The sequence below is a fragment of the Mchenga conophoros genome, linkage group LG13 (assembly GCF_057382185.1).
Source record: "Mchenga conophoros isolate Kocher_MC1m ecotype Shallow Benthic linkage group LG13, M_conophoros_male_GT1.1, whole genome shotgun sequence".
Taxonomy (NCBI): domain Eukaryota; kingdom Metazoa; phylum Chordata; class Actinopteri; order Cichliformes; family Cichlidae; genus Mchenga; species Mchenga conophoros.
The window spans coordinates 18420280-18445455 of NC_140538.1; the positions used below are offsets into that span (position 1 = coordinate 18420280).

The 25176-nt window shown below is 42.6% G+C and overlaps 1 protein-coding gene across 5 annotated transcripts; it reads right to left on the reverse strand.

Annotated features, from left to right (window-relative positions):
- Nucleotides 1-2119: 2119 nt before the first annotated feature.
- ldb1a (LIM domain binding 1a) lies at nt 2120-21391 on the reverse strand. Of its 5 annotated transcripts, none has more exons than XM_085296927.1 (12): nt 21225-21391; nt 18379-18479; nt 9560-9662; nt 9216-9260; nt 8932-9007; nt 8047-8149; nt 7258-7430; nt 7049-7171; nt 6871-6948; nt 6610-6733; nt 6293-6435; nt 2120-5266 (listed from the first exon to the last, which is right to left on the reverse strand). In XM_085296927.1, the coding sequence occupies exons 2-12, from the start codon at nt 18404-18406 to the stop codon at nt 5042-5044; spliced, it is 1221 nt and encodes a 406-aa protein (XP_085153053.1). In that variant the 5' UTR covers nt 18407-18479; nt 21225-21391; the 3' UTR covers nt 2120-5041. The 5 variants fall into 5 exon arrangements, with proteins under 5 accessions (XP_085153053.1, XP_085153051.1, XP_085153055.1 ...); XM_085296925.1 differs by having other exon boundaries at nt 6287-6435; XM_085296929.1 differs by having other exon boundaries at nt 2120-4382; nt 6287-6435; nt 21225-21388.
- Between the last annotated feature and the right edge of the window lie 3785 nt (nt 21392-25176).

Sequence of the window (25176 nt, forward strand, 5' to 3'; positions counted from 1 at the left end):
TGTCAGGTAGCTTTAATACAAGGATGACATCAACACCTTGCAGTGCTTTGACTTGCTGATTGTCCTTAATAATTGTGTGCTCTTGAAATAACATCACAGGTCATGTAATTCTCAGTTAAACAAGAACTAAGAGGGCAGATTAACAACATAACAGTACTTTTCATCAATAAGGGCAGCATGTTCCATTTACCAGCAAGAATTCAGTGAATGATAAGGCAACACCAGTGACTCATCCTGTTTATTATGTCAGCGCTCATGATCCTTCTTCTCCTTTCAGCTTGTGAACATAGGGGTGATTTGGTGACTAAAGAAGTTTTTGTTAGTTCAGGATAAATTGCAACAAAACTGAATGTACTTTAAAAAATTAAATATGTAATCAACACTCTCTGTTTAACCTGTTTTACAGTATCTTAAGTTTATTTTCTGCCAGTTATCAATAACAAAGACATGCGCCGATCTTTACTTAATTGGTAACCTATGGGTAACTATGGCTACATATACATAAAAGCCACACAGACTTTGACAATTTCTGCCATCAGAAATCAAGAAATAGTGAAGAAGTTCTTTTAAAATGGGGGGGAAAAAAACAAAGAGAGATGACTCACCTCAGGAAATGCAGCTTGGATAATCTGGCATTTATAAACTCAAAACAAGTGCTGCTGTGTCTTGTTCATATTAGTCTTCACACTGTCTCAGCAAGAAAACTCTTGTGCACCCATTCTGCTCGTCTGTACGTTAATTTTCTTTCCAGAGGCAAGTGATTTTAAAGAGTATGTATTACCACAGAGATTTTAACCTGTGAATAAACAATAGTGGACCGCACCCACCTGCTGTTCAAATCTCATGTTTACCAAGGGCAGACAGTCAGGAGAAAGTAGGCAAGATGGTAGGTTTGAAGGAAACAACAATTTTAATTCTTCTTCTTCTTTTTTTTTTAAATTTCAGACAGTGGATTAACTAAAGGGCAGCTATGTAAGATGAATAAGGATTATATTGAACTGTACATCATGCAAAGGAACTCTTCCAAAGCACAACAACAAAAACTGTAAATGAGGAAAATAAATCCTGCTTTGAGGAAGTTATTATTTGTTGTGGGTGATTCTCTAACATGCAATGCAGCAGGTATACAGCCAATAAAAAAACAAAACAAAACAGGAAGTTGTGAGAAAAAGTTGTTGAAGGTAAGTTATGAAGAGGTGATCAGTGAGCAGCAGTAAGGCTTTATGCCAAGAAACAGCTCTACAGACGTGATGTTTGCTTGAAAAATCTTTAATGGGGAAGTATAGAGAAACGTCAGAGGGAGTATTAGTGCATTAGTGGATGTAGAGAAAGAGCATGTAAAAGGGTGCCAACACAGGAACTGTGGTACTGCATGAGGAAGTCAAGAGTGGCAGAGAAGTATGTGGTGCACAACATGTACGAGGGCAGGAAGTTAGTGGTGAGGTGTATGGTAGGAGTGACAGACGGGCTCGAGGTGGGGCAAGGATTACATCTGGAATCAGCTCTGAGCCCCTTCTTGTTTGCGATGGTGATGGACAGGCTGACAGATGAGGTCAGGCAGGAGTCTCCAGAGGGTATGTAGTGAGAGTAGTAGTTCCTGAGAGAAGAGGAATGACTAAGAAGCAAGATTGAACACATGGGTGTGAATTAGAAGGAGAAAGGTGTAACGACAAAGAAACGAGGAGCACAGGTAGTGAAAGCAGATGAGTTTAAATACCTGGGGTCACCCATCCAAAGCCATGGAGGGTTTGTGTTGACTTGTGAAAGGAGGATAGCAGCAAAAGTGACACTAACAAGACAGGAGGATGAGCTGGAGATGGAAAAGTTGAAGAAAATAAGATCAGGTCAAGTGGTTTAGAGACAAACAGAGAGGCAAGGCTGAGACAGAGGGATGGTGGATATTGGAAAAAAGTATGGTGACACGAGAGCTGCAACTGAGGGAAAAAAGGGGAAGACCACAGAGAACATTTATGGCGGATATGCAGAGCTGGTGTGACAGACGGGTTTAAGGGACACGGTGAGATGAGATGGCTGCAGATGATTTGCTGTGGGTGCGGTCACCTATGTGTGACAAAACGCCAAAGAGCTTCCTCTATCACCAGCAATAAAGACAACCACATTTTTCCGTGAAAATTCATCTTTATTGATACCATACATGAATTATCAATGACAGAAACCTGGCAAAAAAATATAGATATAAAACCACCCCCATGATGAGGTGCTACAGGAGCCAGCTATGGGTGCATTGCCATTTCATCTCTGTCTCATACACCCTTATATTTCCCAAACAGAAAACACAGGGTGTTGATAAGTTGCTCCTAGATTCAATTCTGTGTCTGCCTGCTGAACTGAAACACCACAAAAGTAGACTAGGGGTGCTGGAGACGATGAATAAGGATTTCAACACAATAGCCTGCAGCCTAGTGTAGATTTACAGATGGCTTTTCAGCCAAAAACGATGGAGGAATTTCTGGCAGGCTGCGCACTCATGTGCTCTGTGAGACCCCTGCTGGACAGTCTACAAATTACCATGCAACAGCTGTTAGCCGGCATCTGGGTGATGCTGTCAGGCAACTTTTTCCCTATTTCTCTGCAAACCCTGACACCACAGCTTTAAGACCAACTTCCCCAAGGGTAAGATCCAATGTCAGTGGTCAACCTTCCTTTTTTGTTAAACTCATCTCTCAGATATTAACATTTATCTGAAAAACAGACATCAAATAGCCTAAAAACAAGACCATAAGTATTATAATTAAAAGGTTTTGGTCAATCCTATTAAATTTCAATAAAGGTCGCACCATTGTGGCACATTTCCAGCATGTAAGGAACTTGAGGCATACAACTGGATGACTTTGAGGTCAACACTTTCTGTCACCGTTGCCATTTACTGGTTTTCAAATACACCTGACGCTTCCACACCCTCGATGGCATTTAAATTCCTCCTCGATAATACTGAGCCAACAGAACAATGTGCAAACTGCATCTCCGTAAGAAACACAACAGAATGACCTCCGTTGGCATTAACTGACTCAGCAGCCCCACAAATTCCTCCATATATCATCATGAATATTGTACAGGTGGGTTCAACCTAAACAGAACATCAGTACATAGAAAAATAAATACAGTTTCCTAAAATGCGGGCAAAAATTGTTTTTTAAGTCAGTGATTGTACCATTAAAAATCACGTTTTTAAAAAAAAAAAAAAAAAAAAACAAAAAACTTAAGAGGTTTTTCATCTCTTTACATTAGATTGAGTATCTCATAGTTCTAGGGAGGAATACATAGAATAACTTTTACAGAAATTACTACCTAAAAATATACAAGCACAGACACAAACATGAGGAGTAAAGCCAACAAATGATTCATTATATAACATAAAACAGCGCCGTTTAAACAGTATAAGAATCTTTACATGTAGCTCCTTGGTCTGCAGCTTTCTTAATTGTACTTAAAAACATTTCTGGGAAGCTTAAGTTAATACAAAAGTCTTATTTTTTATTTTACAACCCCATCAAAAGTTGTTTTTAAAATATTTGAGTAGCAAATTTGATTTCTATCATTATATTCTTTGAATAGAGGACCCTCACCCCAATATAGAGATCTGAAGACAAAGCAAACAGTTCTGCGATGATAAGACAACAGATGTGAACCAGGTGCTCGATGGAAATTTACCTGGGGAAACTGGTTTCCAGTGTGCTACTCTGAACTCGCATCAGATAGTTAAGCACTGGCCCTGTTGTCTCCAGCCTGTTTAGCACTGAAGCCAATGGGCCAGATGACAGCTGGATGTCTGAGACACATGGATGACATATCAAGGATAGACTTACATGAAAGTTATTTACCATCACAATAAGAATGATCTAACAGCAATATTTCTACATTAATATACTGCAGGTTTCAGATGTTTACAGTTCTTACATTAGCAATAATAGAAAAGGAAAAAAAATACACCGTCAATTCATAAGAAAAATAGATTGCCGTTAATAGTGGAAAACAGTGCAAAGAATATTCTGGGGTGTTTTTTGTTGGCTTGCTTGTCTGTTTATTTTTAGAAATTGTTTACAAAAAAATTGAAAAACAAAACAAAATCAAAACAAGTCTAAAACATAGAAAATAAAAACACACTTCTGTTAGCGCCTGGTGCTCTGGTCCAGACACGCTGCATACCACCTTTCTCCAGTACCTCAACGTTTTATGCTGAAGGTGTAAGGTAACCGTGTTAGTGTGTGCGCACTGCTGTGAGTGTGTGCGTGTTTGCATGTGTGTGTATGTGTATGGGTGTGTGTCTGTCAGTGTTTGTGTGTGTTTAAGATTTAGCGTAGTGGTTCTCAACTCCGGTCCTCAAGCTCCGGCACTGTACAGGTTTTTGTTCCAACCAGGTCCTACAAAAACAAATAATTGAGTTTTTAAAAACCGAACGTTGAATTTTGATACTAAGAGTGCACACAGTTTTCTGCAGCCTGCAAAAACATGTCAAATAAAAGCTAAGCATTCCTTCCCTGTGACATGAGCACAACAGAAACAGTGACGTGCGAGGCTGACGGGAACGCACGCCTGAGAGACCCGAGGTTGGAACAAGAACCCGCTGACATGGGCGCCGCTGCGAGCACTCGGACAACCGGACACGCCAACTCTGGCTCAAACATTGTGGTGAGCGATGATTGCGGGACGAGGGAGGTGGGGGGGTAAACACACATACACGCACACTGCCAGCCCGCCAGACTCACCACACCACTAAGAGGACTGGTTGTAGCCGGGCAGACTAGGGCCAAGGCTGAGCACCAATGATCATGTGAGGGAGGTAGAGTGGCTGAACTGGCCTTTGTGTGACGGCAATAAGCTCGATTGGTCAATCTATTTCACCACCCACTCTCCTTTTATAATGAAAGAACACAAATAAAAATTAACTCAACATAAGCGCTCGAAGCCGCCCTCCCTGACCCCTCTTGCTAGCATGTTGGCTCAGGTGGATCCCAGTAAGTTTTTTGGGGGGGGGAGAAAAAAAAAATACAAAAACAAAACGAGTTGGGACCCCCCTCGTCTACTGGGACGACTGGGAGTTGTCATTCTTGCTCTCCTGACTGGAGGGTGCCTTGTTGTTCCAGGGCGAGTGTGCCCCCAGTGCAGGTGAGCTGTTGAAACTGTCCTCATCCTCCAGGCCATTCGCCCCATCGTACTGCGTGTTCTCCAGCCGCGTGATCAGACGCTCGTCCTCGTCACCAAACTCCCCTCCCATCAGAGTGGGCTCGCCCACCATCATCACATCCTAAAGGGGACAGCAAGGGCCGGTACAAATTATCCCCATAATACAGGGGGGTGCGCGGAATGACTGCACGCATGGGTCACTAACCCTGAACTCAACTCTGTAGTTGTTCATTTCGTTTTGGTTTTTGCTTTAGGTGCAATCTGACTGGGCTCAATTCCAGCATTACATTTATTTGTTTTATGAACGTCATTATACTGGAAATCAAGGGAACCCAAGTATTAAAAGCTTTCCATTTTAGTGTCCTCTTATTCTGAACCAAATCACAACTGGACAATGTGTGTTCAGGTCATCTACTCAGACATTTAAGTAGTCCATGTGGCCCTGACTCCCTGTCCCGAGAACCAGGGTCGAGAAGCCTTTCCTACTGGCCAGAAGTGGGCATCCCTGATCCTTGAGTGCTGCATCACGGGGGTTTTCATTCCACCTCGGGTCTCGTTCGCTCAGTCAAACAAGCAGTGCTGTGTGAAATCACGTGCTCTGATAGACTCAGTGGTAACTCTAAGACCGGGATAACACGGCAGATTTAGAGTGAAAGCCTAACTATCCCACTGGAAATCAGAGCAAGGTTAACCCTACCCCACAGACCCAAAATATATTAAGCAGAGACGGAGGTCAGTTGTACCTCCTCTATATGATAGACCGTTTAACCTGTGGCCCTAGAGGACCAGGGACTGCCCATCACTGGATCACATGAGGGGGTCTAAAACCTAAATCTATCCTCTGTAGAATTACAAAAAACAAAACCACACACACACACGCACACACACACACCCCCACACACACAAAAACCTAATCCCACCAAACTCCGAGTCCAAATGCCTCCCTGACCTACCTCCACCCAAACCTGGTACTACAACTAAACATGCTAGCAACCCCAGCTCCCACCCAATATACGCATACAAAGAATTTTCTGACCCCTCTGCCCTTCTTTCCAACCCTTACACCCTTTTTTTCCCCCCCATGCCTTGCTCAGCTGAAGTTTGGAGGTGCAGACAGAAGTCAAGTAGATGTAATGCTTACAGGTACCTGGCTGGAGAGTGAAAAGCTGTTGGCTGGACTCTTCTTTTTACTGTTGCTGTTGTTATTGCTGCCTCCGCCAGAGCTCACGGTGCTCCCGCCGGACACCTTCCTTTTCCGCCGCTTGTTTGGAGCTTGTCTGGCAGGCTCAGCTACAAGCACAGAAAGACATGTTTCACATAAATCTCTATAAATCACTAGTTTCTAGGTCATTTACAGATAAGAAACTATCACGCAGCAGCTGCTGGATTTTAGTATGGGTGCTTCAAAGCTTAAATTGAAAGGGTAACTATCATAAATGCCACTGGCTATTTCAAACGCGTTACCTGGAGGCGCTACCATTCTTTGCCACTTTTGGAAGAGGCAGGTCTTCAGGCAGTCTCTGGGGCTCAAACTATAGGTTTTATGCCTAGACATCAATTCTTGCATGGGTTCCAATATCACACATAGCTTAAGGGAAGACGAGAGAGGCCAAAGTTGAATGATAGATGTTAGATTGTTCCAAACACAGATAATTCACCAATATGTTACCAAAAAAAAAGAAGAAGAAAAAAAAAAGAACAAGATCAAGAAGGAAATTTGCTTACACGGAGGTAGTTGAGCGTGGAGTTGGACAGCCCACATCTGGTGATATTTTTAGCCAGCTGATCAAGCATCTGGGGATCCTGGAGGATAGGGGGGAAAAAACAAACAAGTAATGACCAATTGCACGCACGGTACGTGAATCTGAGTATTAAAGAGGGGCTTGTTTACACGGCAACTCACATGCATAGCCAAAATGCTCCTCGGTAGGACCTCTCTGTGTTGTCTGATGCTGAAGTGCCACGTCTTGATCCTCATCATGTCGTCAAACATAAACTCTAGGTACAGGCGGCCCTCAACACAAATCTAAATCAAACAGCAGAGATCATGGGTTACCATCTCAACAAAAGGTTCAGAGACAATTGTGCGTCTATTATCCACACTGGCATTACCTGTGTAAACATAGGTTTGCCGTTCTGGGTCACCATGGTGCACTGGTCACAATCGAGAGACACAAAGTTACTATGGAACGACTCCTTTGGATGCTTCAAAACATAGAAGAGCTCAGTGGCGCCCCCCTCAAAGATACTTCTGAAGTACCGGGGAATCAACGTTCTGCCGATGGCTGCAGACAAAATGTGCCAAAGTTAAAAGCTTAAAGCTGACAGGACATTTAAAAAAAAAAAAAAAAAAAAAAAGCCGTCATCTGATTTATAAAAACCTTATAATACGGTACAACCCCAACAGACCACTCTTCTCTTAGACAGCAGGACATTTAAAAGTAGCATGGGAGGCAGAGCTTTCAGGCCCCTCTCCTGTGGAACCAGCTCCCAGTTTGGATTCAGGAGACACCCTCTACTTTTAAGATTAGGCTTAAAACCTTACTTTTTGATAAAGCTTATATTTGGGGCTGGATCAGGTGATCCTCAATCCTATTTAGTTATGCTCCAATAGCTCTGGGCTGCTGGGGCCTTGCCATAATGCAGCAAGTGTTTCCTCTTCACTTACTTCTTTTCACTCTGATTATAAACCACTCTGCATTTAATCATTAGTTATTATTAATCTCTGGTTCTTTTCTACAGTGTGTCTTTTGTCCTGTCTCTCATTCCCACTGTTGCCAAGTGCTTGCTCATAAGCAGGTCACCTGATTGTTGGGGTTTTCTCTTTATTATTGTAGGGTGTTAAAATAAAACATATTCAATGACAAGCAGCTATCATTTCTTTGAAAACATATTTCTTACTGTATCGTTTTGGACCATCTTCCAGACAGAAAGTGATCGTGAGCATAGCATCATCTTCAAAAAACTCTGTGGTGAAGGCATCCCACCAGAGATTGTCACAGTCCTATGAGCAGAAGAAGAAACATTTTTCAGTTTTTGATTCCTCAAAATGTGCAGTGAGTTATGTTAAAATAGGTCATGTTCAAAAGGAAGAACAGATGCCATTTGAAAAAAACAAGAACTAGAAATTCATATACCTGCACCTCTCCTATAACCTTTCTACTCCTCAGGACAACAGAATGAAACGCACGCAAAAAGCCCTGCGATTGGCGACCTGTCCATGGTGTACCTGAATCTCACCCTGTGACACCTCAGATGATAGTCATTCAGCAGCTTTAAGCATTTTCTTAAAGATAAATGTTAAAGTGTGTTTTCCTGGATAAGCAACCAAACCCAACAATTCACTTTCCTGAAAGTAAAACTCAATTCCAGTAGTTCTTCCAGCTGTAGCATTTCCTGTAGTGTGCAAACAGCCTCACAACGTAACAACACATAATGGCTACTCTTTTGCCCGTTTAGGCATAGAAACAGTTGGTACTCCAATTATGTTTTAGCCAGGTTTATCAGATAATCCTATTAGAGTCTGGATGTAACTCAAGTCTGAGTTCTGACTTAATTTTCTCGCATAATCCCTAACATGGTTACCTACACATCAACAGCTGTTGGGAGGGAAATCTAAAAATAGGGCAACAGTACCGGTAAGTGGTTTACAGGATCTGCAAAATGTAGTTCTACGAGGACTTTATTACATTTCCTGCTTGGAAATAAAAGACAGGCTCTGTGTTTTTGTGAAACAGTTTGTGTTGGGTTGCTACTACACTGTGTGAAATACAAAACGATTCTCACCTCTGTCCAGTTCTGTAATCTTTTGTTCAGCTCATATATCCGGTAGTCTGTCTGGTTCCCATACGGTGTGGGTCTCCTGAAACAGAAAATGGGGATATTCAACACACCCTGCAGTGGGGGCTGCTTCAGTGCACTTACACCCGTAGTGCAAACAAAAGCAATAATCCAAGAGCAGCTTCAAACTAAATGCAGCATAAATTTTTGAACAGTATATGCTATATAAAGGACTTCTGACCTAAAACAGGATCAAATGGCGTTAATTATTTAAGCATCAATGTGCTCACCCCATTCCAGGCTCCATGTATGAGGGGGGATACATGGGTGTAGGCCTAGGACAAAAAAAAAAAAAAAAAAAGATATTGATAATCTCCACCAAGCATGTATGCCTTTAATAACATTCTGCAAATAGATTGCATTTCATAACCTCTCCATATTATTAAAATTAAATAAATAAATGTAAAAACAGACGTCTTATATTCTTAAGTAAACATCAAGAAAACTGATTTTATAATAAAAACAAGAAGCCTGCAAGAAGTCAAAAGATAAGACATCAAGAGGGTAACAAATGGCATAATTTACTGGCTGAATGAATTCACAAATTTCCCTTGAGAGCTCAGTTCAGACCTACCCCACATCTCTGTCCAGCATAGCGCCTGGGTGGAAGGGGGGAAAGCTGCCGCCGTTGGGGGGCTCCTTAGGAGAGTACAGCTTGAATGACTTTGACGAACAGCCTGCACACAACCCCGGAGCAGAGGAAGAGGAGGGGGGGGAGGGGGGGCAGAGAATTAAAGGAGATTTAGATTACTTTGGATTTAGCTCATTCAAATCGCAGCAACATCTCAGTAATCTAATGTTGGATGATTTTGTTCAGACTTGTTCAAATAAAAGCCCACTGCCATAACAATTTCCTGCTGCTCTCATCATCTAATGCACCTTCAATCTGCTAAATGGACAAGAAAACAAATGATTGTTTTGGGGAGGGGGGGTATATTTATTAACCTGTAGACATCTGAAAACACAAACTGCAAAATGAGTGGAAACCAGATCCACTGGCATATTTTTTGTATTTTTGTGGCACCTGTACCATTACTGGTGACCCTCCTCTCAACATACAGCCCTATGTGAACCTAAAACCATGCCTCTCTACACTGTGTGCTGGACTCCCCCCTCTTGCTGCCTCTTCTATACCCATCCCCCCCCCATCCCTACACTGGCTATTGTTAACCCCTGTCTGCCCAGATAACACAGTCATGCTCAAACAATCTGGCAGTGCTGAGAAAACATCTACTCAAGAAGGCTCCACACAAACAGCTGCTTCAAGTTTTAGGGTCTCAAAAGATATTTTATACCCAGGTTGTAGGAAAACAACCCCTAGAAATCTGAGTCAGACCGGCCAGTCACAGCAACCCTCCAGTTCCCCTACCCTTTGAAGCAGACACAGAAGTGGGGCACCAACATGAGGAATTTAAAGTATGTTTTGATAGGCAGGTATTAGCAACATTTAAATAACAGCAAAACCCATTTGTATCCAGTTGTTTAACAATGCCTACACTGCCTGTAAATGTGGTATTCCCAACAGGCACCTGCATAATGTTAATTTGACCTACAATTTATGCACAACGGTTGGTCACTGTCTGCTTGGCATAGGAAAGAGGGGGCTGTACTTAATTAAAACCAGCAGGGGGAGAAACGTCGACTCCCAGCGCCATGCATGCTAATGCAAACCAAAACCATAGAGGGGTGTAAATGTAAGATTTTTGCCACTTTCTGTGAACTGATCGAGTTATCTACATGTGCACCAATTCTCAAATGGTGATTGTTAGGTTCAAACAGAGAGAGAAAAACATTAATTGTCCTCCTTCACCACACACTACTACAACTCCTCCTCCATTTACTTTCACCCTTTTCTTCCTTCTTTCTGTATACTCTCAAGAGTCATGGTAGGTCATCTTCTCCTCCCTATTAGTATGAGGCTGATCTTGCTCAAGGCCACCCAACAATGGTTCCCTACACATTACCTCTGACCTATACACCCACCCCCAGCAAGTCTAGCCATTAGTCCCAGACTGCATTCAGGCCCATATGATAAGCCTTTGTTCATTTTGATGCTGATCCCACAGCTTTGTGCAAAACATAATGTCCAGTGTAACAAATCACATCTCTATTGTGAAAAAACAAAAAAAAAAAACCTTTCTTCAATCACAACCCTTAATGTGAAAACAGAAACAGCTACAATGAAGCTACAATCAAATTATGCAAAGATATTTTAAAACAAAGGCCCTGAGGAAAAAAAAATGTTGACACATGGGGGATTCTCACCTCTAACATAAATACACACACAAATATGAGGTTCAATCAGCAGTACTAACCCATCTAAAAAAAAAAAAAAAACCCTGCAGATCATTAGATCCTTATGCATGTAAACAACTACTAACACGAAAAGACAGGCTCAGAGGCACCTGAGGTTAAAGGATGTCACGTACTGACAAATGACTACAGTCCTTAAGCATCCTTGAACAGAGTAAACTTTAACAAGGTGAGAGATCACGATGCATATTTCACTACGCTAACAAAAGGTTAACTTAACTGGACTTTGATGCAGTTCAGTCCGCCCAAACTGCTTAATGCAAACAATAGAGCTGCATCCAGAGGATGGCCATCAGCCAATAAAACATCCAAAGCTATGTGCAAGACTCCTAACGTATTTGCACAGCTCTCTGGTGTCACCTCATTGCTCCGTGTATTCACATGCATGAGCAGTATACCTGTAAAAATGCGCGAGCATCCACTTTAACAGCACGGGCCAGGCGTAAACTGAACCACAGGGCCGCGTTCATTAACATTAACCGTTTGCAGAAAACGGATGCCATTGCTAAGCTATTAACCCACTTGCTAAATATCACCGCCCTCCGCTCCCTATCCCCCCGTGTCTGTTTACGATCAATTTCAGCGGATATTGTGAACCTGTGATGCTGCTAACCTGGTATAGCAGTTCGATTGAGTTACCTGCAGAGAAACGTCCACCTAAACGCGGTGCTGCTCAACACCTCGGGTCGGTGTTTCTAGCCAGCTAGCCTTGCTGCTAGCCGGAGCGGCTGGATGGTGAATTCTCCGCCGCTGATAATGTACTCTTGTGGTCCTAAACCAAACAGCTGACGACGGGAACTGAAACAATCCACGCTACTTCCCCGCTTCTGGTGAATTTGCAATTCCTGCTTATATGTTTTAAATGTCATTTGTCTGGAGGACTGTGTTCTACTACTACCGGACCCTTTGTTCCTGCCAGCCGAGACACGAACAAACAAAGGCCCCGCCTTCCTCCAGGCTCCTCCGCCCATCCCTACACACAGACCGGGACAAAAATCTCAGGCCCCAGTCAAGACAAATTGGGGCCCCCAATTTGTCCCATCAGTAGACCAGTGGCCCCCAGTGTAGTACAAGGTGGGTCCCCATTGCGAGGAACAACCGTCTCACTTAATCTTATTCCACAGTCTGACAGCATTGTGGGCCATGCCGTTTCTGTGCCAGCCCTGCGCTGAAGTATAGTGGGTATGAATAATATTTGGGTCAGCAGAGTTTAGGAGGGTAAGGTAGCTCTTTTTTCTTCTTTCATTGATGCAATCAAATATCCATCTGCACTTTGCCTACTGTATTTATTACAAGTCATAAAGTGTCATAGTCTATAATAGCATTGTAATAAGATGCCACACAAGTGAAATACACTGAAACATGTAGCTCACTTGCAAGTCTATCTTTTTGTCCAAGTATTACATGTGACATATCTCAGATATTTAACTATCTTGCACTTCACTTTGTTAAAATTGTGTGTGAACAGGCTGATTTTTAAAACACACCACATTGCTCCCTAACTGCAGTGCTAGATAATTAAATATCTTAATACTTGACCAAGTAACCACGTGTTGCAAAAAGAAAAAAAATGCATCATTATGTCTGCACTTTTTTTTCCCCTCATTCAAGCATTTTTAATCAAAAAAGTTACATAGACTTCATTACTGCTCAGTAAAAGCTGAATCTCAGATTTCATGATCAGATATGGCTGCAATAAAATATGTCTTTTTCCTACTTTAACTGTGGATCAAAGTGACAGGATTATGTCCCGTGAAACTGCAGTGTCTGAGATGATTTCTTCTCAACTTCCCACGCAGAGTGTCCGACCATTTATGAAAGCTCTGTGTGAGGGCACTGAAACAGTCAATCAGTCATAATGATCACTCATGAAGAATGAGTAGTCCTTTTAGAATATGCTGTAAAAGTAACACTGTGTTAGCAGTGCTGGACCCATTTAAACTAGTGGGCATCCAAGTCCTGCACAATCTTAAAACCCCTTAACCTTTATTCTTTTCATGGAGTGTGAATCAAACATCCTATTTATACCATTAAATCAGTTATGACTTGCTACCGACATAGCGCTTTTAATTGTATCTTTGTAAAGGCCTATTAAAAGTGATTGACGTGGCTGATGACTCAAATCTTTTCAACCACAGCTCTGTGCCCGTCATAGCCTCAGTTCGCGTAGGCTAATCTGCAGCCTCACTTTTAATCAATAACCACTCTAATGTTTACAAGCAATATATTTGAGGCCTAGAGAACCATTTGTGGTCTCAAAGTGCATTTTAAGCTCATTTGTTGAGGCTTTCACTTGAGCTGCCAGTCAGTTAGAATTTCTATAAGCCGGGAGTGCAGCCTAGGGAAGTGAAGCTATGCTTTTTGAGATGTACAGTAAACACATCTGACCCACACCAGCGTCTCTCAGCGCACAAACCCTATGTTATATATAGAGCAGAGATATGTAAAACTGTATGCAAAAAAAAAAAAAAAAAAAAGCAGGCACTGCTGTACGCAGTTTTCAGAGAAGGATGCACCACCTGTGGTCTAATCTGTTAGTGATAACACAAGCCCAACTTTGAGATCGCTTGTTGAACAAAACCAAAGCTGGCTGGTGTATCAACTCCTTGTGCAAGTCAGTTTTGATGGACTTGCACAGAGGTGTGAAAGGACAGCATCTCCCTCTGCTGGCAAATGCTGATAAAAGAAAAAAAAATTTATCCCATGCTTCAAAGTAGAATGAATTTACTGTCCTGGAGTTTACAGTAATATTTGATTTTGGCCATAACAACAAATTTGTACATGCTCCGCTGTAGTTGTATATTAAATTCTATTATCAACAATATACATATGCACAAAATCCATTAGTGTGGATTTCATGGCAATATGCATTACCACATGCATTACTCTGAACTGAATCCTCTTTAATCTGTATTCGGTAAGAGTCACATTTAGCACATAGTCACCTGGCAGGCAGTGATAACATTAAAGGCACCATAGCGCAGGAACTAAGTCCTATTTTGGTCTCAGAAAAGGAGGTTTTGAACGGCACAGGTATTCGTGTACAAACACCGATATATCGTCTTTTTTTTTATATCTATCTATCTATCTATACACACGCACACACAGAGAGAGAGTTGGGCCGACTTGCATTCAGACTGCTTTGTCTTGCTCGACTTCTGTGCTTTGTTTCATTGTTGCAAAAAAAGGTTTTTCCATTTTTATTTATTCATTGGTTATTTAAACTCTGGCTTGCTTAGGCAAATAATATACTAGGAAAAACTGATATTGATAAACAAAGTAGGTCATCACACACTAGCCACATGTAATTATGCCTCGAAAACATTTTCCAGGCCCTTCAAATGCATTACGACTTTGACCAAGCGTGTGACAAAAGAGCTTTTAGCAGCACTGAGGAAATCTGAAGAAAGCTGGTGAAGAAGAGGATGTTCCAATTCCTGTTGCTGCTTTTTTAGACACCGCAGTGGAAGTATAAGCCTGTCTGGGAAACTGTTGTGACACCTGACTGGAAGTGATAGCAACAAGGCAGGAGACTATCCTAACACAGGCGTCACCCAGAGGATGCTGCTGTGGTTTACCGAGAGGAAGTTAACAGTGTGTGTTCAAGACATGGCAAAGGATAACGACAGAGAGAAAAACCTCATGTCTGTGTGAAGGTCTGTGTCGTGAACAGTAGCAACAACACAGATCTCGGACCTGCAGCCAGACTGAATTAACAAATTCCTTGGAAAGAGTTAAAATTTTAGGTTTTAAAATGAATTTCACAGTCTCCCTGCTGAAATGAAATTCGTGGGGGTGGTAAGTTCTCCAGATAAAATTTTAGCTGTTTAAACTTAAGAACTAAGACAGACTACGATATTATTTAGAGACTAAGCATGGAAATCCCCAAAAGGGTATAAAGACACAGCATTTAATTGTAATGAAATATGTAAACTTAAAGCGATGCACAACATCACTTACTCTCTTACCCAAAATTAGAAGCAGAAGAAACAACTTACAGCAAAACTCCCTTCAATAATGTCAGTGTTTCAATATTAGTCTTGATTTGCATAAAACTGATCAAATATAAGGCTTGCCATTCAGCACTCTAACCCATCTTGACACCAACTTTACTTTGCACAGGTTGAATAATTCATGATACATTTAATAAAAAGGGGGAGAAAAAACAAATCTGGTTGGATTAATAAACCATTCCTGGTGTTGAGTCCACATAGGCGGCACAAAGATATAGTTTTCAGCTCTCCTTATACTTTGTTTTTACAGCAGTCTGCTGTCGTCTTCACTAGCTTGTACATGTTTTACAATTACAGGTGTGCTTCAATAGAAAAATAATTTCCTCCCCATTTCGATGTCTCCCTATCCTCCCCCTGTTTTCAGCTGGGTGGCACATGCCAGCTTTCTCTTGCCATCCTGTCAGCCTGCAGCAGATGTGACATCACTACAGCTCATCTCCACTCTGCCTGCCCCCCCCCCAACAAAAAAAAAAAATTCTCCGACTCCCCCAGCATCTCTGTCTGTCTCCCACGCATTCCTTCTTTCTCTCTGCCTCTGCACACACAGCCATTTTGATCTAGCAAACAAGATCTGAGAGCCTCAGTAGAATAGAGAGAGGCGGGGAAAGGAGAAGAAGCAAGAGAATTGAGGAGAAAAAGGAATGGAGACAGGCTTTTCAGTTCAGTGAGATAAAGCTGAAGGAGTCACGTTGTTGTGTAACAGTAATCACACAAAAAAAAAATCCTAGCTGTTTGGCTGCCATCTTGGCTCTGCTTTAAGTCACTTTTCTTTAATCTGGAACCACGTGACTTTCTGCATGAGGTAACGCCACTTTTACTGCAAAAGGCAGTAGGCGAGGGATGAAGGAGTGACTGAAAGGGAGAGGAAGAGAGGGTGAAAGAGGGAAAGGAAGAGGGGCGAGAGAGTGAGATGAGGTAGGCAGAAATGGGAGGGAGGGGTTAGAGTGGGATGGGTGAGAGACGGAGAGAGTGGTGAGCAAAGGGGAGCGCATGCTTGAGTGGGTGCATGCGAGAATGGGGGGGGGGGGGGGTATCTTCAGCTCACAAGCAATCTATTTTTACCATTTAGCCTGAACAAAGGATGTGATTGGCTCCACTGTGTTAGGACGAATCTCCTTCACGCAAGGAACAAAGCCTTAAAAAGGTTAATTCACAGCAAAGTCACAACAACAGCAGGATGTCACAGGGTTGTCACCGAGCTAGACAGCCATGAGAATGCCGTTCTTTATTCTGGCTTATAAACAGCAAGTATGCCTAGTGAAAAAACAAAACACATCTGTGCAATTCTGACCGAATAAATGTGAAAATGATGTTAGAACTATAGACAACTTGTTTTTACAATGTAGATTCATGCAGGAATGATGGGGAAGATCTCCCATTCAGGAACATACAAGAATGTAAACAAACCAGCCTTCAAATATAATGATTTACAGCATGCAGACACAGGGAGGGAGACAAGAGAGAGAGAGAGAGAGAGAGAGAAACAGCAAACCAGCTTGGATCAACATGACTCTGGTTATTTGTGAGACCTACCAGCCTAAACTTGTCCTAGCAGGCTCCTCGTGATGGTGCACAAACGAGCGAGTGTACTTGCATCCTGCACTGCAAATTTTTCCAAGCACGCATGTGTAAGCCTATGTAAGTCTGTGACTGTTTAAGCGGTGGTACACGGCATGCACATGGCAGATCACTCTGGTGGACCGTGTTCTCCGTACATCCTTCAAAAACATGTGGATGTCATTAAAAGTTTCTGCTCCACAGTACGGTCTGTTAACAGGGGGAACGAAGGAGGCAGAGTCACTGAAATGCTACAGGAGGGAGAAAAGAACCTAGATAGTACAGAAACAAAAACATCTGAGAGAAGGACATCAAGCAGAGGCCCTAATATTACTCCATTTGATAGCTGATTGCCCATGAATCAGAGCAGCCCCATTAAAATGATACTGACACCCTAATTCAATCTGCCCTCTCCAAAATCCCCCGAGCAGATGCTACGATTCAATTTCTATCTGATATCTTTTCCAATGTGATGCACAGAGCCCGTCCCCTGGCACCGTGAGGCTTTTCACTGTGTGCAAGGCAACCATCTCTGTAGCCTGCCTGCTCTCAGTGGGATACTTTTAAAGAGAAATTGCTCCAAAGTCAAAAAAAGGGGGATCAAACACACCATGAAGAGAACAGATTAGAAGATGTACTTGATAAAAACTGCCAAAACATTTTGCTTGCCAGAGACTGACATGTGCAGACAGACTCCGACTGTACTAGATGCTCTTCCTCTTGCTCTGATAGAGTAGCACAAGAGCCAACTGTAGATCCTGAATATCAATAACACTCAATTCTGTGGTTATAATCCATACTTTAGCTAACCGTTAAAGCTTAAGAGTGCAAGTCTTATTTTCTGAAAGACATGCAGGAATGCAAAATGCAAAGTCACAATGACAAAGAGCTGTGCAATAGCCCAAATGTAGCTTAACTCTAGGCAAGTTGGTTAAGTCTTAAGTACCCTCATTAATAGTTTAAATCCATCAAGGGAGCTTTAAACCATTTTGAAGCAAGTAAATTAAAGTACTTTTGCCTCATTCAGTTCTGACCCCCGGGACAAATCTAAAATGTATGTGACACTAAGCAGTGAGTTCCAACAACTCTTCTAGATGTACAAGAGCCCTAATATCCGTTAAGCAAAACTACAGTGGCCAGATGAAGCTGAGAAATGGAGTACTTATTGATATCTCAGTCTCTGTATGTGGTAAAACTCAAAGAGCCATTGATCAACCGCACAGCAGGCTAGCGTGACTGAGAGGCTCTGCTGAACAACTCAATCCTAAAGTGTGGTAGCCTCAGTCTATAACCTTGTTTTAGGACATGTGCTGCGAGTGAAGCATGGATTCACCGCCACACTGCATGCCCACACAAACTCACACTCGCATAGCTTGACGTTGGCCCTAGGGGGGTTTGCAGCACTTTTACATAAGTCATCTTTTTGACAGCACCACTGAGCACAGAGACGGAGGAGGAAAGAGGGAGATCAGAGACAGGAAGAGATAAAGAAGAGAGAGTAGGCACTCACCGGGACATGCACAACCTCCAACAGACATCTTCTCACATGTTGGGTTCTTCTCTAAACGAAACAGCTGCACTCAGTCCACACGCTGCTCGCATGGGCCAACTCTGAGGAAAACAACACAGACAGAGGGGTGGAGAGATAAGAGGGAGTGGTACAAAGCAGGGCATGTACACCACAACTACACTCCTCTCTCTCTCCGTCAGAGGCAGGAAGTTGGCACTGGTGCTCTAGCTGCATCATTAATAGGCATATTGCAACACAAGTGGGAGGGAAAATAGAGAAAGGAGTGAAATAGGAAGAAAAGAGTGTGTGAGACTGGAGTAAGTAATATGGACTGGAGCAAGGGAGCGTGTGTGAAATGGAGAATGCAGGAGGGAGGCAATTAGAGCAAAGGAGAGGAAAAAGAGAAACTGCACAAGGTGTGTGTGTGTGCGCGTGCGTGTCAGTGATGCATCGTCTATTTTTGCCCGGTGCTGCTGTGGGAGATAAACATACTCAGTAGGAGCCCAGAGGCAGAGGGTCATTACCGCCAAACAAACACGCATGCACAAACACACTCTCACACACACACCGTGCCTCATGTATGACAGATTTTCATCTCTCTTTCCGTCTCCCTCTCCTTCCTTTTGTTTTTCTGCTGCAGAGAAAACGCGGGTGTTAATCACTACAGACAGTATCGATTAAAAATGCAAAGCCCACCTGGAGCGCAGGGACACCGGAGACCCATGGGAGGCAGGAGGCGCGTGCGTGCGCAAATGCGCACAAGCCCACAACCAAGAGCTGAGTGTAAACAGTCTGACTCCATTGCAAACGTCTGTTCAGCAAACCCTACTTCTTTTTCCTTTTTTTTGGCTTTTTAATCTTACTGAACTGTCAGTTTAATCTCCTCACTCTGTTGATATTACTTTGACCTTTCTGCAGCTTGATGTGATTGTGATTCATTTCCTCTCCCTCCTCCATTTCACTGGTTTCCTTTTCCTTTCATCCCACAACTTCTCTTGGCCCAAGCGTGCCTGCTCTCTGAGCCAATAATCTCATAATCTCACACATCACTACACAAACACACAAGCACATAACCGACTCTCATAATTTAGATGTCTTTGTTGCTCATCTACTTCATCCTGTCAAATGGGTGAAAGTCTATGCGGTGAATTATCACCAAATTATTGAGACTAAACGGGAAACGGTGAAAAGGTTTAAAGATGATAGGAAATGAGCCTGGGTCATAACTGCGTCAGTAAATATCGGGCAGAATACTTTTTTTTTTTTTAAACAAAGATGCATGTGTCCCAGAGGCCATTTCTGCATTACCAGTCAGAATTTGGAAAACCATGGAAAAAGTTTGCACTGTTTTTTTTTTAATGCAGCATAATGAGTTAGGGTGCACACAAAGTAACGCAGAAGAGTCAAAAAATAGATAGCAGTTAGCTCAAAAGTAATGGATCAGTGGTTGATCGCTACAAAAGGCACAAGTAAAAAGTTTAGTAAACAGCTAAAGTAGAAGATAAATGGCTAAAATAGAAGCCAGTAGAATAGTGTATGTCATGCAGTCCAGGTTACAGGTTAGCTGGCAATTTTACAGCATTTTCTTTTTTTTAAACAGTGCTGCCTAGTTTGGGTTGAAATTTAGTTTAAAAATATGACATATGTGTGGACTATGTGAAAAACTGGGGGGGGGGGGTTGTTGATAGTGGGCTACATAACCACTGGTCTATGATATCCGTGTTGTCCCTGCATTAACAAAGGACTCCCAAGTGAGTTGAAGCCTCGTTTAACAAACCTCTGTTTTCCATTTTCTGTCACTCACAACCAATATGCCAACACAAGACAAACAACTGTCTCCACAGAAATGAAAGCTGACGGGCACATTCCCAACACAGCAGCTCACTGGCAGACGCATCACAGTTAAATGTCATACACAGTGTCAGACACTGCTCTTAGGACCAAGACACAATGAACAACCCTGCGGGCGTCCTCGTTTCCCTTTACTTGTCTTCTCCCCTCCTCTTTTCATTTGCCCTTCTCACACACAGACTTTTTTTGGCGTCTTTTGTTTCAACGGTGTTTGTCTTTCGGAGTCATCTCATCTCAATCTGCCGTTTCGTCACAGTTCAGTGTTTTTGTGCACCTCGATGGTCGCGATCAGTGGGTTTGACATCAAGACAACATCCTGCTACTTGTGAACTCTGAGCAACACAAGATATGAGAGAACAACAGAGACATCCCCAATAATGCAAGAAAAACAAACAGAAATAAAGAGCGTGAGGGAAGAAAGAGCAGGGAGGGTGTGCGAATGGGATTTTTGGAAATGGCTCCTGTTTCCAGGAGTGATAATGCTTTGAAGCCGAGCGCTTCAGCACTAACTGCACTGTTGTTCATCCTCTTTCTCACTCTCCTCTCTGCCTCTCACTCTCCCTGCTTGTGCAGATGCAGAGATTCCCGCTCTGTCAACACATTGCACAAAAAAGCTCTCTGAGAATAATGAAGTTCCCCCCTCTGTTCGCCTCCTTCTCTCCACTGTGGGAGCACGCAGCAGCAGCAGTTCCATAACACTATGTGACAGACAGCAAAGTGCCTGCACACAGACATGCTGCCAGCTTGGCTTACTGAGGCATGCGTCTCATCCTAGTGTGTTGTCTTTACACAGTGTAAAAACACTCCACAGAGCACCTTGATTCTTCATAAATATCTATTAAAATGTTTGAAAGGCTCTTGGTGCCACCATCGCCTTCCTCTCACTCTTTTGTCTTCCAGGTGTTCTACCCCCCCGCTTTTCTTTTCTCCACTGTCTCTCTCACTCTCTCATTTACAGACAAACACTCTTAAATGTCCTCCATATCTGTGCTTACCTTTGTCTTCCTCTTTCTCCTCTTACCACACTCGCGCGAAAAAGTCCGCTCAGGCCAGCCACGCAGAGGAAACCAAGCTGGGCCAGCAGAGAGAGAGTGAGGGAGGAAGAATGTGATGAGCAGATGCAGATAGGAGACACAAATGGGTTGGGGGGTGGGGGGGTGGGGGTCTAGTAGTGTGCAAATTGGATGATGAGAAGGAAGGAAGGAGGGAGGGAAGGAAGGAAGGAAGGAGGCGGGAGGCGGTGGAAGAGGGGAAATGAGAGGAGGGAGGGGGTGATGGTGGTGGTGGGGGGCTCTCAGCTGCACTGGTATGAATATGACGCAGAGGCAGCAGCCAGAGCCACTTCTCTCCTCTCCTTTCGAGCCCCATCCCTCCATACCCACCGACAGACAGGAGAGAGGGGAGAGAGAGGGCACTGTATCCATGGCAACGGCAGAGCAGCGGTAGGTAGCAGTTAGGGAGTGTGCTGGGGCACAGTGGTGTTCCTTTCTTTCCCTGTCTCTCCAACACACAGACAAGCTCATAAGTCCTACAGCTCCCACAGATGTACAGTATACAGCCGCTGATACGCTGAAGGAAAACACAGAGGAAACGTGGGCAGCACTGACTCATTTGGACATGACAGATAATGAGAAGCAGACTGTTTGGGTCTGTTGTGTCTCAGGAAACTTGGAAAACTGGGGCCAGAGAAGGTTTATTATACTCTAAATGCAGGGGGGCGGGGACAACTGTCAGCATCAAGTAATGAAATTGTTGTCTTTTGTGTCAAGACATGGATAATATGAAACACTGCAAGTGCAATGAGGCCAGTGCTTTGCAGTGATGCCAACAAGTGAAGCTGATGACAATCAGCAAAATAAACAGATTCCCTGGCGTTCAAGTTGAAAGACAAACATGTGGCAAGCAGAGACATTACTGTAGGAACAAATATGCAACACTTCTTTCCAGACATTGTTTTTTCTGTCTATACCTACATCTATTTAGCATATAATTTTATGTAGAAAAAAAACAGTCTAAATTTTAATATCCATCACCCAGACATATGTGGACAAGAAAAGCAAGAGGATGAACTGCAACCTTTTCAAACACTAAAAAAAAGCAGTAGGCCTACTTCAAACTACTACTAGAACTATCAGAGACTGCATACCTTAACCAAGGCTGAAAATTCCCTCCACATCATGCACAAACATATTTGTTCGGTGTGTTTTCTCAGGCACATCAAAACCCAATTTCAAATTGATATCCAGGTTTTCCCCTCAGCTGTAAAAGGCTGATGGAGTATCGTCGTCACCCTGCCGGGCAGGCCAGCAGACAATATTGACACCAAGGTTTGCGGATGCGAAACTCAAAAAAGGAGACGGTGTAGGAGTTTCAAACTGATACCTGGTCAGGGTAAGAGGTCAAGTTTTCTGAAAATCTTGTGAATGTAGCAAAGACAGAGGGGGAGCACTGGTGGTTGTCAGCTTTTTTTGTTTTTTTGTTTTAGAGGGATCAGTGTTTCATTAACATGCCATCTGAAACACAAATAAAATACAACTTTAGTAATATTTGTCCAATCTTTACAGTTGCATGACATCGGACATACAGGTTTAAGGTTTCACACTCCAGCATCATTCATATATTGAGTTCATTTGCAGCCACTGCCATTACAGAGCTAAGTTAGTTAGGGTAACTGGTTTCATTACAATTTAACACACTACAATGTATTCTAACTGATGTGCGCACACATTTGATTTATAGAAGGCACTTTTTTTAATTACCTGTGTGAGTGTCCAGCCTCCTGCTCCAGTCCCTCCTAGTTTTAGCAGAACAAGATTGAGGGTGGAGCTAGTTGTAATGTAAAGGCAAATCATTATGGACTGAACCATCTGCTGTCACAGTCTGGGGCTGACAGGATTTATTTTAATTAATTTTAGTCATTTGGTCTGTATTTTCCCCCTTTGCATTTAAAATGGTTTAATCTGCTAGTATATAGGTTGAGTTTGTTAGCACGGTAAAATAATTTTTCTTGTTTTGGGTTTTTGAGGTTGTATCTCTGTCTGTATGTCCTTTAGCTGAGTGGTCTCTTACAAGGGGAAACAAATCATGATTCAGTATATGTGAATTCAAGTTTGGTTTAACACTGAAAAACAGAACCCATGGCATGAAGTCAACACGGTAACCTAAATGACTCTCAAACATTTCTAAAATGAACATTATTTCCAGTTGAGTTTCCAAGCAAATATAAAAAGATCTTAATATATATGGGTTTTTTCAAACAGTTCAGTTGGCAGTGGCTAAAATGCAGTTTCTTGCTTCTTTCCCATCTGGCGCCCACAGTTTTAGCCTATAATTACTTTCAGTGACCGTGGAAACAAGGAAGTAGGGAGAGCTTTCCAGGACTTGAGGGCACTTATGTTGCTGTTTTAATGTGAACATTTTTTTTTACATGGACACAAATATCAAATATGCTAACCACAGCCACTGCAAAAGAACAACAATCTTTCCCTAAATAGACTCATCTACCACTTTGTTAGGTACATCTTGCCAGGTTGGATCACCTTTACTCATTTTTCACAGCATAGATTTTCAAGGTGCTGCTGATAGCATCACACAGTTGGATGTTAAAGAAAGTAATTTGAGCTTTAATTTGGCACATTATCCTCCTGGGGGTAGCCATAAGATAATTGGGTACATATAAACAGTTGAACATGGTCAGCGTCAATGCTAAGGTACTCCGCAGCTTTTTAAGGATGGTCAAGTGGTAGTAAGGTGACCAGGATGGATCCATGCTTTCATGCTGTTTATGCCAAATTCTGACCCTACCATCCAAATGCTGCAGTAGAAACTGAGACTCATCAGACCAGACAACATTTTCCAGTCTTCTATTGTCCAGCTTTGGTAAGCTCCTGAAAACTCTTGCGTCAGTCTCCTGATCTTTAAGCAGCACCTTGTTTCTGCTTAAATCACCTTACTTCCCATTCTGATGCTCGATTTGAACTTCAGCAGGTCATCTTAGTCATGTCTACGTGGCTAAATGCATTGCACTGCTGACACGTCATTGACTAAATAACCTAATAAAGCGGCAGGTAATTTACATCTATGTTTTATCGACATAGCACGTAACATATTGGGTCAAGTGATGGGGACAATCACTCAAATCACACAACTGATGAAGATTTTACAGTAAAGTCACGGGCTCTTGTCAGACTCTGTTTTCTGATTTTGAGTTATGGTTTTTGTAACGCACTCTTTAGAATAATCCACGTACAAAATCAAGTTTGCGCAAAAGATTACCACTGCGACAACCTCGCTCAGACTAACCAAACACCACACTGCAGAGACATAGTGCTTCCCCTCAGAGCTTTGGTGACGTGAGTAAAAGACGATGGTGGAAATCTTTTGTCATGCGAAGTAATAAATGAAAGGCACAAGAAGATAGGCAAAACAGAGGGAGAGATTAAACTGGGTCAAATACAAAAGTGGGGGTGATGTGTTTCTCATTAGGATTCCTATTGTATTGGCAAGGAAAAGCCATAGGCAATTCCCTGTGTCTCAAAGGTAGAAATGGATTAAAGGTGAGCCCAACCACAAGCACACATGTGCACACTCTGTGGTCTTCCATTGTGGTTTGCTACTCTGTTTGTCTGTATTTCAGATGCATTCTCTTCTGTGATAAATAAAACTGCTACATCTTCAAACTCTCATTGGTAAAATGTTTAAGTCTTCCATTTTGAGAGGCGTCCTTATTGTGGCTGACCTGTTCAGTCCAAAACTAATGTGGTTACTTTGAGAAAGCATTCTTACCAACAGCACGCTAAAAGACATCACACAATTAGTTTGGGACACGTGGGGTGAAGGATGGGGCCTCGCTTAATCAAGCTTGTCCTGGTGCATCCCGTCGTTGCTCAGTTGAATCGAGATCTTAGGAATTTGCAGGTTAGGTCAATGCCTCTGTCTTCCTCCTCG